This window comes from Epargyreus clarus, unplaced genomic scaffold (genome assembly GCF_041222505.1).
Source record: "Epargyreus clarus isolate Ecla_fem2 unplaced genomic scaffold, WU_Ecla_fem_2.2 ptg000036l, whole genome shotgun sequence".
Classification (NCBI taxonomy): domain Eukaryota; kingdom Metazoa; phylum Arthropoda; class Insecta; order Lepidoptera; family Hesperiidae; genus Epargyreus; species Epargyreus clarus.
Window position 1 is genome coordinate 6394334 of NW_027332241.1, and position 15921 is coordinate 6410254.

The 15921-nt window shown below is 37.4% G+C and overlaps 1 protein-coding gene across 1 annotated transcript in view; it reads left to right on the forward strand.

Annotated features, from left to right (window-relative positions):
- LOC140756866 (uncharacterized) overlaps positions 1 to 15921 on the forward strand; it is a 70710-nt gene that overhangs the window by 25923 nt on the left and 28866 nt on the right. Inside the window, exon 2 of the mRNA XM_073092398.1 lies at positions 1005 to 1427. Within this exon, the coding sequence (XP_072948499.1) occupies positions 1005 to 1427 (423 nt within the window). The remainder of the gene's footprint in view (positions 1 to 1004; positions 1428 to 15921) is intronic.

Genomic DNA, 15921 nt, shown 5'->3' on the forward strand with positions numbered 1-15921 from the left:
TCACCTAAGTCTGAGCGTAAGTCACTGTTTTGAAAGAAAGAAAGAAAGGAAAGAATAATTGTTGCTACTTCAATTTTCTAAAAACCTAAAAAAATTCGTCCGTTATTAATAATCAATCTCTAGTTGTGTAGTAGAAATTCATCTCATTGCATTTTCGTTTCATATTTCTATTTCATAACAGAAAATTGATATAGCCTTAGTGTGGAAGCGTCCTAATCTACCGTGCAAAGTACATTCTATTCAATATACATAATTGCAGTAAAGGTAAAATAAATGTACGAGTATTTCTCCATTCCCACATCTATCGGTTTTGAACTTTCGTTTTTAGAAACGTGTGACTAATACATACTAATTATTGAATTTGTTAGGTATTTACGTAACTTGATTTTAAAAAAGAGTTTTAATTTGTCACGTGTATAAATTAGTCAAAAAACTGTTATGAAGTTGGGTCATTGCGTAAATTGTGATCAATCTATGTATATGAATAAATAAATATTCAAGTGTCTGTTTGGTTTGTAAAAAAAAAACAGATTTTATTATATAGGTATGGTCCAAGTAAAACTGCTAGTCCGCTCTGAATATAGAAATGAATCGTGTATGACTACACCTGCTCGCAACAACTTCAGAGCGCGAGAAAGTATGTGCGGTATTTACACAAAGTAATTATTAAATTTGTGTGTCTGTTTGTTACGGCTAAACTCCTTAACGGCTGGTCCGATTTTACGGGACTTTCACTGACAGGTTAGCTCATGTTACGAGGAGTGACATTGGTATTTTTATTTTAGAAAAAGAATTTAGGATTTTGTGCAAAATAATTAAAACCCATGGTATCTCTTCTAACTGTAACCTTTTCTATATGGAGTTAATTAAAGATGTCCATACAGCAGTGACCACTTACCATCATCATCATCATCATCATCATCATCATCATCATCGTGTCCATTTGCTACTTCAAACTTATATGCATTTTTTGGAAAACTGATTTTGATTTTTTTTCTTTTCAGGATCAAGTCTACGATGTACCCTGCGAAGACTCGCCTCCAAGCTCACCGAAACTACCCAAAAGCGAATTCCAAAAACTCCGCGAGAATTTCGAAAAATCCCAAAACACCGACTACCAAAAACTGGAAAAACTAGACAGTGTCAAAAGCCAAAAACCAGAAAATCCAAAAATCGGCAACACGTTAAAAGCGATCGACAATGTTAATAAAATCGAAAAGCCGACAACGTTGCCTCCAAAACCGATTTTGGTGACGAAATCCAAATGGAAATCGACGGAGAACTTGAGTGAGGAGTTCAAGACCGCGAGGAGTCACATGGAGAAGAAGTTCTCCACTGATGTGAGGCCGTATCGGAAGTTCAAGAAGGAGGGGAGACGGTGTGGACTCAGTCTGCCCAAGGATCAACTGGATGTCGACAAAGAGAATGTAAGTACCTAATACTTTTGACTTATATTTTTAACCGACTTCAAAAAAAAAGGAGGCTTCTCAATTCGACCGTGTATATGTTTTTTTATGTTTGTTCGCGGATAACTTCGTCGTATACCGTACCGTAAATCCTATTCAATAGGGGTCGCAATACCGGACCATTTAAGCAAAACCGGTATTTTCGGTACTGACCCCAGACAAATCCCGGTATTCCGGTATTTTCGATATTTTCGAGATTAAGATAGAGTTACTAATTTTTATTAAGCATTTTACTATGTAATGTTAATTTAGTGGAATTCCGAAGGAAAATAGGTCCTATTACTTAATACCAAATTAATTACAGAAGTTTATGATTTATTAACGACGTTATGAGTTCCGAATTCAATAAATGAATTATATAAAAATATATGTGGAAAGCTGGAAAAAAATATCTCTGTAGTCGTGCACTCTTGACAGAGTGGTCGTGGCATGATGATGACAACTGGTCAGTCATCCACAGCTGCCTTGAACAGACGCTATTGCGATCCTTCGCCACCGCCTTCTATGCTGGCCTTGCGGCAACACTCGACGAGGGAACACTGTGTGCTAGATTTTATAAGGTCTGTTCAGCGAGTAGGCGATCTGCCGCGTGACCTCTTTCCATCTACCTTTCACGGAACTACAACCGTACTACTGAGTTCTCGTCCCTAAATATGCGGCCGAAATATTTTAGTATTCTAATCCAGATAATCGTAGATCCAGAGAATAGTATTTCTAGGGCATCAATTTTACGGTGATCTTGCATCCGAATCGTCTACGTCTCTGCAGCGTAGAGAAGGATAGGAAAAACTAGACTTTTCATAAGTCTTATATGTAACCTAACGATAAAGCAGACGGGCTACCTGATGGAAAGCAGTCACCGTCGCCTATGGACATTTGCAACACCAGAGGAGTCGCCAATGCATCGCCGGCTTTGAAGGAGAGCTCTTTTTACACCCCTCTTGAAGAGCCCCATGTCATAGTCCTGAGGGAATACCTCAGGAGAAACTTCATTCCACATTTTGCACGTACGTGGCAAAAATGAACGATCAAACCGAACCGTGGATGACCGCCACGGGTCCAGTTGATGTGGATGGAACTTCATCCTTCGGCGAGAGGTGCGATGAAGGAAAGGCGGCTTAGGCACCAGATCAAACAGTTCCTCAGAACACCATTGTAAAGTCGGTAGAACTCGCAGAGAGAACCTATGTCCCTCCGCAGGCTTAAGGGTTCTAACCGATCAGAGATCGCTGGGTCATCGACGATTCGCACCGCGCGTTTCTGTACGAAGTCAAGTGGGTTAAGCTGGTATTGTGGTGCCCCCGCCCAGAGATGCGAGCAGTACTCCATGTGGGGCCTCACTTGCGCTTCATAAAGCAGAAAGAGTTGGCCCCCAGTGAAGTACTCCTTGGCTCTGTTCAGGACGCCCAGTTTCTTTGAAGCCAACTTGGCTTTAACTTCCAAATGACTCCGATACTGCACGTCACACGAGATGTCAACTCCCAGAATCCCTACACTTTTACCAATGGTGAGCGGGGTACTTTGGAACTTAGGCGCTATGACGAATGGGGCTTTTTTAGCGGTAAACGCGCAGACTTGTGTCTTCATGGGGTTGAACTCAACAAGGGTAAGACGACCCCATTCCAAGACCTGCTCCAGAGAGTTCTCGATTTCAGACACAAGTCGGATTCTGCTTTCTTCCACGAATGTCCGAGAGGTGTCCGCACGGCCTGTGTACATACCATCTCCCGTGCTATGATCTGCATAGCAATGAATGCCACCGGTTAATAGCAGCAAATCATTGATATGCAGAATAAAAAGCGTGGGAGATAATACAGACCCTTGGGGCACGCCAGCGTTGATGAGCTCCGTGTCTGAGCAGCACCCGTCAACTACGACCTTAATATGCCGCTCAGACAGAAAGCTGGCTGTCTATGTGCACAACCTCTCGGGAAGACCTTAAGATGGTAACTTCGCGAGAAGGACCCTATGCCAGAGCCGGTCAAAGGCCTTAGCGATGTCCAGGCTTACGGCCAATGCCTTCCCGTTGCTCTCAACAGCTTGTTCCCAAAGGTGAATGAGGTACACAAGAAGATCACCAGCTGATCGGCCCTTGCGACAACCATATTGGTCTGTCTTGGTGTTTTTTGATATGTTGCGGTTCCTTCAAATCTTATCAAGCCTATCGACAGCAGATCTTGTTAAAGCGAAGATCGTGTTGGCGGGTTGTTTCTTGACGCCTATTGTCATAATTGTCATTGTTATAAAATAATTTGAAAATATATCATCTTCCTCTAAATGTTTCTTTTATTGCGATACACTCAAGAAATATAGCATAAAACTATAGTTACTGCACTTCCTTGTCGACCCTTTTGTATGAAGTAATGAAAATAGTGTGGGCCCAGTGTCGTGGTCACTGTCCATTTTCCCAGACGCGATTACATATGGTATGCAACATGTCAACCTCGAGTTCATCCATTGATCGAAACACTTCAATAGGAATATCATCTATATTAATTGCTTTGTCGCGTTTTAATAAGTTAAATAGCAGCGCGTACTTCATCTTTGAATATATAGATGGTTCTTTTTGTATATCATTTTTTGGCATATGTTGTGTATAAGGTCGACTATTAGAGAAAAGTGATATGAAGTATTTTGCCATACATTGACGATTTCCTTAATTTCGGTACCAATCACACCATCAGAATCCTCAATAGCCCATGTTCTGGATTTAAATTGATGGGTTATACATCGGATTTTTTAAGAGATCTTTTATTTCAAATCGAACCTTTTCTTTAGCTCTCCGACGAAGTTATACAATACGCCAAGTCTCACCTGACATCCAATGCTGATGTTTGTTGATTTTCATAGGTTGTGTCGATTGTAACGCTTGTTTAATATGGTCTTTTGCATTGTGCCAGAATCCATTGGAGTCAATTTATATGACTATAACTTTATTTTGTTTTATTTTACTAAAAACCGAAAATACCGAATATCCCGGTTTTTGTGAAATTAAAACCGGTATTAATAAGACCTAAATTTGGCCCGGTATCCCGGTATTTTCGAAATCTCGAATACCGGATTGCGACCCCTACTATTCAATAGTACACTTGCCTTGCCTTCGACTGTTTCATTCATATTCACACTCATTCTGTCACACATATGTTCACACACACACACACACACACACACGCACACACACACACACACACACACACACACACACACACACACACACACACACATACGCATATGCATACACGTATCACTCGCGCACACACAGTGTCTTACAGGCTCCACAGAATACCAGCGTTTCAGGTGACTAAGCTTACCTAAAACATTAAAGCTGAGTGGAGACCTTTTCGGTTAGAAAATAATGATAATATTTTTTTATGCAATTTTCTATTTGTGTTCATTTTATATTTTTTGCCGAATAAATTATTTTCTTTCTTTCTTTCTTTATGAACGATGAGAAATCTAAGGGAACTTTAAAAAATCGTATTGGTAACTAGTGCGTTTGTAAATTTTTTAATAAGTATTTTTGGAGTTTACTCCTTAAGAAACGATTTGAGTTATAAGGCCCGGTACGGAAATTTTATGAGGAGTAAAATCAAGTGTAACACGAAAAGTTGAGGCGTTACGTAGAAAGAGACAAACATATATATCCACACTTTACACGCAACACCAGTGAAGTCACTGAATAGAAATGTCATAATTTTATTTTTTTGTACTAGTGACGTGAAGGAATGCGTTGTATCGGTAAAATAGGTTCACAGACTACATATTAAAAGTATTTTTAGCCACAAATAAAACATAGATAATTTAAAATAAGCCAAATACGAAGGTGCTAAACTCGGACATGTATACATGTCCGTGGACGGTTACGGTACATTTCGTTTCGGACATGTATACACGTCGCTGGGCGGCAACGTAATAATGATCCATTACAATCCCTCCTTATTATTACAATCATCATATCCTCTCAAAAAGGAAGTAGCGTTTTTAACCAAAATATGAATCAAGAGTGCTTTTATTAATTTAAAATACAGTAAGTTCAAATCCCATATGAAAGTAATTATTACAATAAAAATAATTAGCAATATATAAAACATTAAAACGACATTAACTATTTTCTATTCGATATATATCATAATTATCGTTCGTAAGGAGTAAACTCCAATCGTGCGTCGTAGCTGACACACACACTTTTTTATTCATATATTACGAGTATATTAATATATACGTTAGTATATCATCACTAAAAAGGGTGAAATTTTTTTTAAAGAAAAAATGCAACCTACGTCTATGTCACTACAAAGTAAAAAATAATTGAAATAAATGTTGGTTTAGTACGAGTACATATTTCTGAAGTCGGCGCTCATATTGGACACGCTGTTTACGACGTTATCCAACGAAATATATTGAGCGCCAACTTCAGAAATATGTATAATGTAATACTAAACCAACATTTATTTAACGGTCAACCGTTTGCACATTTTTACAAATGACTGTTTTTGTATTTGTTTACGTATTTCCCATACATTTCCAATCAGTTCTGATACAGTCCGCTAGGGGAGCTGATTGGAAATGTATGGGCAAATACTTAAAGAAATACAAAAACAGTCATTTTTGTAAAAACGTAAAATCTCATACTGAGGGTACAGAATACAAATAGTCCCATCTCCTTTACCACGCCCTTCAAACCAGAACACAGCAGCGCTTAACACTGCTGTTATTAGGCAGACAAAGGCATGGCGGTGGTGCCGCCGGACTCGCACCAACAAAGAGTTCTTCATCATCAACCCATTACTGTCCCACTGCTGGGCACGGGTCTCCTCAGAATGAGAAGGATAAGGCCAAAGTCCACCGCGCTGGACAAGTGCGTATTGGTAGACTTCACATAACTTTGAAAACTTTTTTAAGATTTCTCAGGTATGCAGGTTTTTTCACTATGTTTTTCCTTCACCGTTTAAGCAAGTGATAATGAATTTCTAATACGGATATAACTTTGAAAATCAGAGGTGCGTGCCTGGGATTTGTACCTCGGACCCCTTGATCAAGATGCCGCGTTTCTTAACCACCAGGTTATCAAAATGCAAAGAGTTCTACCACATCACAGAGGATTTTACCATCTTTAAATGCTTGAAGAGCTTCTTTATTGTAGACGAGACATCGTAAACTCTAACTATTCCATTGAGATTTCCAATACAGTTACATCTAGATTCCAGTTCCATATACAGTAGTCAAGTGTAACACATAATGTATCAAACACGCATTGTTCCAGCATCAATTGTGAGAATGCCACTAATGTCTTATTCATCCTTTTACGTGACGAAGATGACGAAGATAACTTGCACACAGAGTTAGTTTGGATTAACACGGATTTAGGTACACACACAGACAAATCTATTTATAACACATATGTAAAATGTAAAAGGGAGTTGAAAGTGAGTCGTAAACCCATTACTGTCCCACTGCTGGGCACGGGTCTCCTCTCAGAATGAGAAGAATTAGGCCATAGTCCACCGCGCTGGACAAGTGCGTATTGGTAGACTTCACATACCTTTGAGATTTTTTAAATTAATCTCCCAGGTTTCTTCACGATGTTTTCTTTAAAACAAATGGTTATTATTACCCACTTAACTATGAAAAGTAAAAGGTGCGTGCCCTGGGATTTGAACCTTGGGCCCTTCGATCGAGAAGCCAAATTTCAATACGCACTGCTAATATGCATTACTCAGTGGTTCTACATTTGTGTAGGTAAGATTGAGTTTTGGCGTAAGCCAATTGTCATAATGGTCATTGTTATAAAAATATTAAGAAAAATATGTCATCTTACTCTAAATGTTTCTTTTATTGTGATAGACTCAAGGAATATAGCTTTATACTTATAAAAGGTTTTGAACCGACTTCTAAAAAGGAGGTTCTATATTCGACCGCTATGTATTGTAAGTTTGTATGTCAGTGATATTTAATAAACAGTTGTAAAAATAAGGAAAGATAGTTAGATCTACTAAACGGTCATATAGTGAGGCAGAAATAGGTGTGGTGATGGTGCCGCCGGAGTCGAACCACAGAGGGTTCTACCACCAGTTTATAGCGTAAGCCCCACTAAACCATCACATTGATACGATGAATCAAATCACAGTCATCTTCAATTAACATGACTCATCTGTACTTTACAAATTTAAAACGTATCCATCTCTTTCTAACTTATACAAAATCTAGCTTTCTCTTTCTTACGTACTAGTAGTATAATTCGCGTCAAACTGCTAGTCCGCTTTGAAGTTGTTGCGAGCAGGTGAAGTCATACAATTTGCTATGGCGACGCGATTCATTTCTATGTTCAGAGCGGACTAGCAGTTTTACGCGGACTGTACTAGTCATTGTTTCTAATTAAACATTTGAAGGTGGTAGGACTCTTTATGGTTCGACTCCGGCGGCACCACCGCCATACCTATATCTGCCTCATAATAGCAGTGTTAAGCGCTGCTGTGTTCTGGTTGGAGGACTTAATAAGAGATATATACTTTTCGGAGGCGATCCAGCTTATTCGTCAGGGGTGGCGGCGCATCTGTGACCGAACGCAGGTAGGCATCTAATCTTATCTGGGGTTGATTATAGATGTCCATGGGCGGCAGTAGCCACTTACCATCAGGTGGACTGCATGCTCGTCTGCTAATCCTATATTATAGTAAAAATAATAATAATAATGTGGAATGAGCTTTCTGTTGAGGTATTTCCGGCGCGCTATGGCACGGGGCTCTTCAAAGGTGCAAAAAGAGCTCTCATACAAAGCCGGCGATGTATTGGCGACTCCTCTTGTGATTCTAATGTCCATAGGCGGCGGTGACTACTTTCCATCATACAGGGTGAATTTTTAAAACGGGCCTTCAGGGCCAAATCCGAAACTATAAGGATTAGCGAAAAATGCTGAAAGGAGTTACGAGGCCGATTTTGATAAAAACTAAAACTGATTCATTACTTTTTTAAAATAACTTTTTCCCTAGCCGGGAATCGAACGAGTTCATTTTGAAAAAAAATGCACCCTCTATATTATTCCACTATCTGATAGTGTTGCTTATAAGGATCAAAATCTGGAAAGTAATGATAAATGACAAACTAAAGGAAAAGCCTCAATTTTAAGAAAATACATATTTTTTCATATTAATTTGGCAGTTAAGTTCCCGCCATTCATTAATTTTAACATTTCGTGTATTAACATTTTTTTGGCTTAATGTTTCTAATCATACGAAATTGACGTTTTGTTTCCCAATAATTTATATTTTTCTGTCCGACTTAGCTAAGGTTATTTTTAGGACCATTAAAATAGATTTACTTGCTATGGGCGGAGTTTCGTTTGATACAGACGTAAAGTTGACAATTTGCGAGAATTACTTTTTAGAGTCAAATCCGAGTGATTACTAAAAAAAGAGATATAAAAAATCATATTTAACGTTGAAACGAAGTTGTAAACAACAAACAATAAGAGTTTACTATTTAATCAGTTATCTATTTTCATTAAAAAATAAATCCTAAAAACGGCGGTAACTTATTTGCCAAACGATTACTTTCTCATACTAAGCCGTATGTCATAGTCATAACATCGAATAATTAGTTGATTAACCAACAAATTCTGCAATGGTATGACTTATGTCTGTTTCTAAAGAATTATACATAAATCATTTGTTATGTATAATCCTTAAGGATTAGTATGCCAACGTATGGAAAAATATGTATTTTCTTCAAAATTTTCCTTTTCCTTTAATTTGTCACATAACATTACTTCCCAGAATTTGATCCTTATAAGCGACACTATCAGATAGTGGAATAATATAGAGGTGTCATTTTTTTTCAAAATGAACTCGTTCGATTCCAGGCTAAGGAAAAAAATATTAAAAAAAACTAATGATGCAGTTTTAGTTTTTATCAAAATCGGCCTCGTAACTCCTTTCAGCATTTTTCGCTAATCCTTATAGTTTCGGATTTGGCCCTGAAGACCCGTTTTAAAAATTCACCTTGTATAGTACGTCTGTTTAATCCTTAGGTTAAACAGTAATAAAAAAATATATAGAGTAAAGAAATTGTAATACTAAAATAATTACGAAATAATACAACATAAGTACATTTTATAGAATGCAAATAATTAACTATAGTTGATGTCCTTCATCTCTTTACGGTAAAATCGGTCACGGTTACGTATTACGGTTTATTATATTACCGTTTAGTATGTTTTAACTAACTTTCCTTATCTTTAAAACTGTATATTTAATTACCTAAATTAATGACCTCAGGTAGGAATATCTAACTCTATCTGGGGTTGATTACATATGTCCATGGGCGGTAGTAGCCACTTACCATCAGGTGGACTGCATGCTCGTCTGCTACCTCCTGTTATAAAAAAGATGACATTAACCCATTACTGTCCCACTGCTGTGCACGGGTCTCCTCTCAGAATGAGAAGGATAAGGCCATAGTCCACCGCGCTGGACAAGTGCGTATTGGTAGACTTCACATACCCAAGATTTCTTAGGTGTGCAGGTTTCCTGGCGATGTTTTCCTTCACCGTTTAAGCAAGTGATAATTAATTTCTAATACGCACATAAGTTTAAAAAATCAGAGGTGCGTGGGATTTGAACCTAGGACCCTCGATCAAGAGACTGAATTTCTTAACCACTAGGCTATCACTGCTGTTTTTTAGGCAGACATTAATGTAGAACCTCGCTATTATGGTTCCAATTTTTTTATCCAAGTTTCCAAATCTTTTAACCCCTGAGGTCTGTCGCGCGTTATTTATAATCAATCTATCCAAGATTTTGCCTATCGAAGATTGACATGTGACAATTTCTTCACTAGCTTATTTCAAATTTCGATCTTTGCTTGGTAATTATCGGATAGATTGAGTTTTAATAAAGTGCGAAAATTAGATCGCCTCGGATAACTATGTCTTTCCCTTAGTCCTTAAACACTTCGAACCAGAACACAGCAGCGCTTAACACTGGTGTTATTAGGCAGAAGTGAGTGTAGAGATGGCGCCCCGGGAGCCGAACCACAAAAAGTTTACCGTCTTTGTCTTCCTCTATCTTTCTCTGTTGCTATCTCTGTCTCTCTTTCTCCATGTATGTATGTGTGTGTGCGTGTGTATCATTATCTTTTGCTCTTTCTCTCATAGTGTTTACATGACGAGATATCAGTGTTAAAAATACACTTAAAATAATTTATTGCGTCTAATTGAAAACATTACATAATGACCATATCGTGGTGTTACGTGAACCGAAACGTAACATAAGATTAGCTATCTGTGACTTTATATACAGTACAATAATGGAATTTTTGCGGCGATACGTAATATCTTATGCTGTCTACACGCTCGTCAATCATCGCCGAACCGTTACAAATGTTTGCGGCAAACTTGAAAACTCTACAAACGGTTTGTTGATTAAAATCTAATCTATAAGCTCAAACCTAAACAAATCATGTTTCTATCCACACGTTTTAATTTGTGACGGTTTGGCAAACATAGACTCGCGGAAGTCGAAGAAAAGCCTTGGTTTTTGGACATTAGCAAGCGCTTGTAATCGATTTATTGACAAATCAAAGAGAATTTGCCGCAAGCACTCGCGATCCGTCCACACGTTTGTGCGTTTGTAGATAGTATATAAAAGTAGATATATATAAAAGTGTTAATATTAATGCAAAATAATTGAATACATTACATAAGGAATATATCGTGGTGTTACGTGAACCGAAACGTATCGTAAGATAAGTTATCTGTGACGCAGTGTACAATGATGGAATTTTTGTTGCGACTGTACGTAATAACTTATGCTGTCTACACGCTCGTCAATCATCGACGAACCGTTACAAATGTTTGCCGTAAACTCCAAACCTATTATCTGAGCAACTGAGCATGCAGTCCACCTGATGGTAAGTGGGTAGTGCCGCCCAAGGACGCCTTTGAGGAATAAGTTGGAACGCCTTTGATAAGTGTGTCCCCATTACCCTTCAAACCAGAAGACAGCTGCGCTACTCGTACACTGCTGTTGTTAGGCAGAAATAGGTGTGGTGGTGCCGCTGGAGTCGAGCCACGAGGGTTCTATCACCTTTAAGAACCACATTTAAATCATTGCTCATCTGGGCACAGGTCGATTAAGGTGCGCTGAGGACGGCCACCTAGGTTTTAATACTTTTCCGAGGTGTTCCAACTTAGTCCTCAGGGGTAGCGCATCTGTGGCCGACCTCAGGTTGGAATATCTAATCCTATCGGCGGTTGATTACAGATGTCCATGCGCGGCAGTAGCCACTTACCATCAGATGGATTGCATGCTCGTCTGCTACTCCTATATTATAAAAAAGTAGGTATTCACAGAACTAAGATCTATTACGTCCTGCTGCAAACAAAACTTTGTTGAAAAATAATTTGATTTTTTATCGTTAGTGACAAACAAACAGACAGTTATCTCTGAGTCACGCGATGTGACCGGAAAAAATCTAAACTTGGTATGTGTAACAACTAAGGGTGGGTTTCTATGGTGTCGCCTAAATAGGGTAACAAATCGTAATGTTGCGATAAAAATCTAAAATACTGTAATAAAGTAATATATCATCATCATCATCAACCCATTGTTGTCCCACTGCTGGGCACGGGTCTCCTCTCAAAATGAGAAGGATTAGGCCATAGTCCACCGCGCTGGCCAAGTGCGTATTGGTAGACTTCACATACCTTTGAGTTTTTTTTAATAAAAGTCTCTCAGGTGTGCAGGTTTCCTCACAATGTTTTCCTTCACCGTTTAGCAAGTGATAATTAATTTTTAATACTCACATAACTTTGAAAAATCAAAGGTGTGCTTGGGTTTTGAACCTCGGACCCCTCGATCGAGAGGCCGAGTTTCTTAACCACTAGGCTATCACTGCCTTTTTGTAATGTAATATATAGTTCAAGAATAAAGAAAGAAAATATTTTATTCGGATAATTGTAACAAATAAAATTACAGAAGATATAAAAAAAACCAAAAATAATTAACACATTTACGTGTAGTAAAATCTAAATGAAGTAGTAAATGAGTTTGAAATTCGGCTTCGTACCCAGAAGTCCCAGGTTCGAATCCCATGCCTCTCTTACCTCTGATTTTAACGACCGTGGTCGGTTGAACGTGTCGGTCGCGCTATCGATCGTGTAGTTTACTTACATCCACGGGAATAGGGATTGGTCCTAATGGGATGGTCACCATACAACTTAGGGAACGTACCCATTTAGGGGAGGAGGGAGGTCTTTAAAATATTACGCTATATCACAGGAGCGGAGGGGGGGCTTAGGTTTTTGTCACGTAGTCGAATTCATCGAGAGAAATCTCGCAAGCAAGCAAGTCGACGAGAATCCGTGCTACAGGCGTATACAATAATGTCGTTGTACGATCGGCTGTATAAATAAAGCTTCACAAAAAATTCACATTCGCAATACTGCGTAACAATTTTTTTCTTAGCATATACTACGGGTGGTCACTGGAGGGGGGGAGGGGTCGAAAAATATTAAAAAATTGGTCACGTAGTATGGGTATGTTCCCTTAAGCAAATAACGACTTTCAAATTTTATATCAAAAATTTTGTGTAGCTATTTTTAAGGCGAATTTTAATTATCTGTTGATCTTGACAACAGCAATCAGAGTAATGGGTCTTAACAATTGTTTGTGCTACTCTAATGTTCTAATTAGTGACGTCATGTTATGAAACATCTCTTAGGGTGGGCTTACATGCTGCGGTATTGTTTTTTTTTCAAAATAAATAATATTTCAAGGTGGTAGAAACCCTTTGTGGTTCTACTTGGGTGGCAGAACCGCCACACCTATTTCTACCTAATAACAGCAGTGTAGCGCAGCTGCGTCCTTGTTTACCATTTGCCTTAGTAAACGAATTTAATGAAAACTTCTTTATATTGATTTTCTATAAGCTTTTATTAAACTTTCTTTGTGTATTCATGTGTGTCATTTTGCAACTAAATTTTACAAAATTTGACCAGTTAACCACAGCCGATTGAGCTAAAATTTTACAAATGTTTAATTTTGACGGCAATGCATTATTAGCTAAGCGCCGTAAGATGGAGAACCAACTTTTTATTTATTTCCATGTTATGAAAAAGCTTATTCGAAAATATGTTGATTGTTTTTTTTTTATATTTTTGTATTTTTTACCCGCTAGGTGGCAAATCAACATTATATAATTATACCTCATGATATAGGTATCAAATGAAAGATTTTTTTAATCAATTATGAAAAAGCATATTTGAAAAATAAAAGTTTGTTAGGAATACGAAAAAGTTTATTCGAAAATACTTTTTTAATTTTTTTTTCGGTGCATGTAAACCGACCTTATCTATGACCCAAGGTTTCCGTATACCTCCCGCTTCAGTACGCGCCAAACAATGAATGTGAATCGTGCTTTTGTGCAAAAACACAGTTAAAACGCTAAACTCACGGTTAAATTGAAACTGGGTCTGTCAGTAACGACAGTTAGGTAGTAACTTGATATGTGAAACTTGTGTTACAGTTTGTAAGTGAAAAAATCTTTAGTGCATTTTAATTTTGTGTGTTACAAAAGTTCGTTAGTGGTAGTATTTTATGTGTTCTAAAAGTCACAAAAGAGTTAGTACGAAAAATAAAGTCATTGAGATAGTACCTGTAGGGCTCCGGTGTCTCGCAGCGACGTATAGGGCGGAGGCTTGTCGAACTAAATCGAGGTTTTATCACTTATATTGGGAATCGGAAAAACAACGTTCCTTTCTTTTTTAGTAGTCAGAAGTGACATTTCTTTTCTTTTCTTTTAAATATAATTACAATTATGTATTAAATATTACAATTACAATTTTTTGTAACACATATCAAATTAAAGGTACGAAAGATTATAGACAATTTTCGGTAGTGGTTTTTAATTTCGTATGTTAGAAAATTTTGGATTGGTACCTAAAATCAAGACAGTGAGATAGTGCCTTTAATTTAAAATATGTGTTACAGTTTGTAATTAGCACGAAATATTATTTAAAAATTTCGTTAGTGCTAGTATTTTGTGTGTTACAAAAGTTTAAGATTGGTACCTAAAGTAATGTCAGAGAAATAGTCACTTGAAATGTGAAATATGCGTTACAGTTTTTAATTGGTACGAATGATTATTGTAAATATTTGTAAGTGCGTTTTATTTTGTGTGTTACAATTTGTAAATAATCCGATTTTTTTTGTAACATTCCAATTGATTCGATATTACAAAGATAGTTACAATTGTTTGAGGTCGAAAGAATGGGTGCATTTTTTCTTTGATCGACATGATTGTTAGCATGATTGAATTGTTGAAATTCTAGTTTACGTGGATGTCACAAAAACTAGTTACAATTTTAGTCCAAAGAGTTTGGTTGTGTTTGAATTTTCTCGTCAGCCTATATTATTGTAATACATAAAAATCTTGAATTTTCTCTTCAATTAATGTTTAAAAAATGGGAGTGATCATTGCCACATTTTATTTGTTGCATTTTTAACAACATTAGTTACATTACTAAAATATTATAGTTACAATTTTAGTCCAATTGATTGGTGTTTAGTTCTTTACATTAATAGCTAAATAATGTGTGTATTTTGGAAAACTAATCTATTCCAATATAGTGTTACTCTTTACACTATGTAAAAGGGAACAAAAATCGTGCAATAGTGATTTTCTAAGTGTTTTAAGTGAAAATACTGTGAAAGTGACTTTATCGATTGGATTGTTTGAAAATTCCTAAGCACTAAAGGTATGTATGATATTATAAGATAGAAGTAGCAAACGAGCATGCAGTCCACCTGATGGTAACACTGTCATATGGACATCTGCAACCAACTCCATATAGAACAGGTTCTACCTGAAGCCGATCACAGTTGCCACTCCTGAGGACTAAGGTCCATATGCCATAGGTCCATATGTAAATCAGTCCACACCCTTCCATCGAAACACAGAACTGCTTCACGCTAACAGGTGTGGCGGTGGTATAGTCCGCGCCAAACTGCTAGTCCGCTCTGAAGTTGTTGCGAGCGTGTGTAGTCATACAATTTGCTATGGCGACGCGATTCATTTCTATATTCAGAGCGGACTAGCAGTTTTACGCGGACTTTACCTCCGCTGTCGAACCATTCTGATTCTATCACCTTTAGTGCATTTAATACGGTTATTTCCCTTTTCCACACTTCATTAGTATGTCTAACGATATGGTATAGGGTCATCTCAAACTACAGGCGTGCCGGATAAGTTGTGTATTGCAAAATATAGCAAAAGTAGAAACTGACCTATACTGCCTATAAATGTTTGCAATTATATCGTTTGTAAAGAGAACTTATACAGATTTGTTTGTAGTAAAGCATTTATAATTAGTTTTAAGTAGGTCTCCTTTTGTATAAGGATTGGTTAAGCGTGTTTTTTTTTTAATATTAATTAATTATTTGAATAATTTTCGAATTTG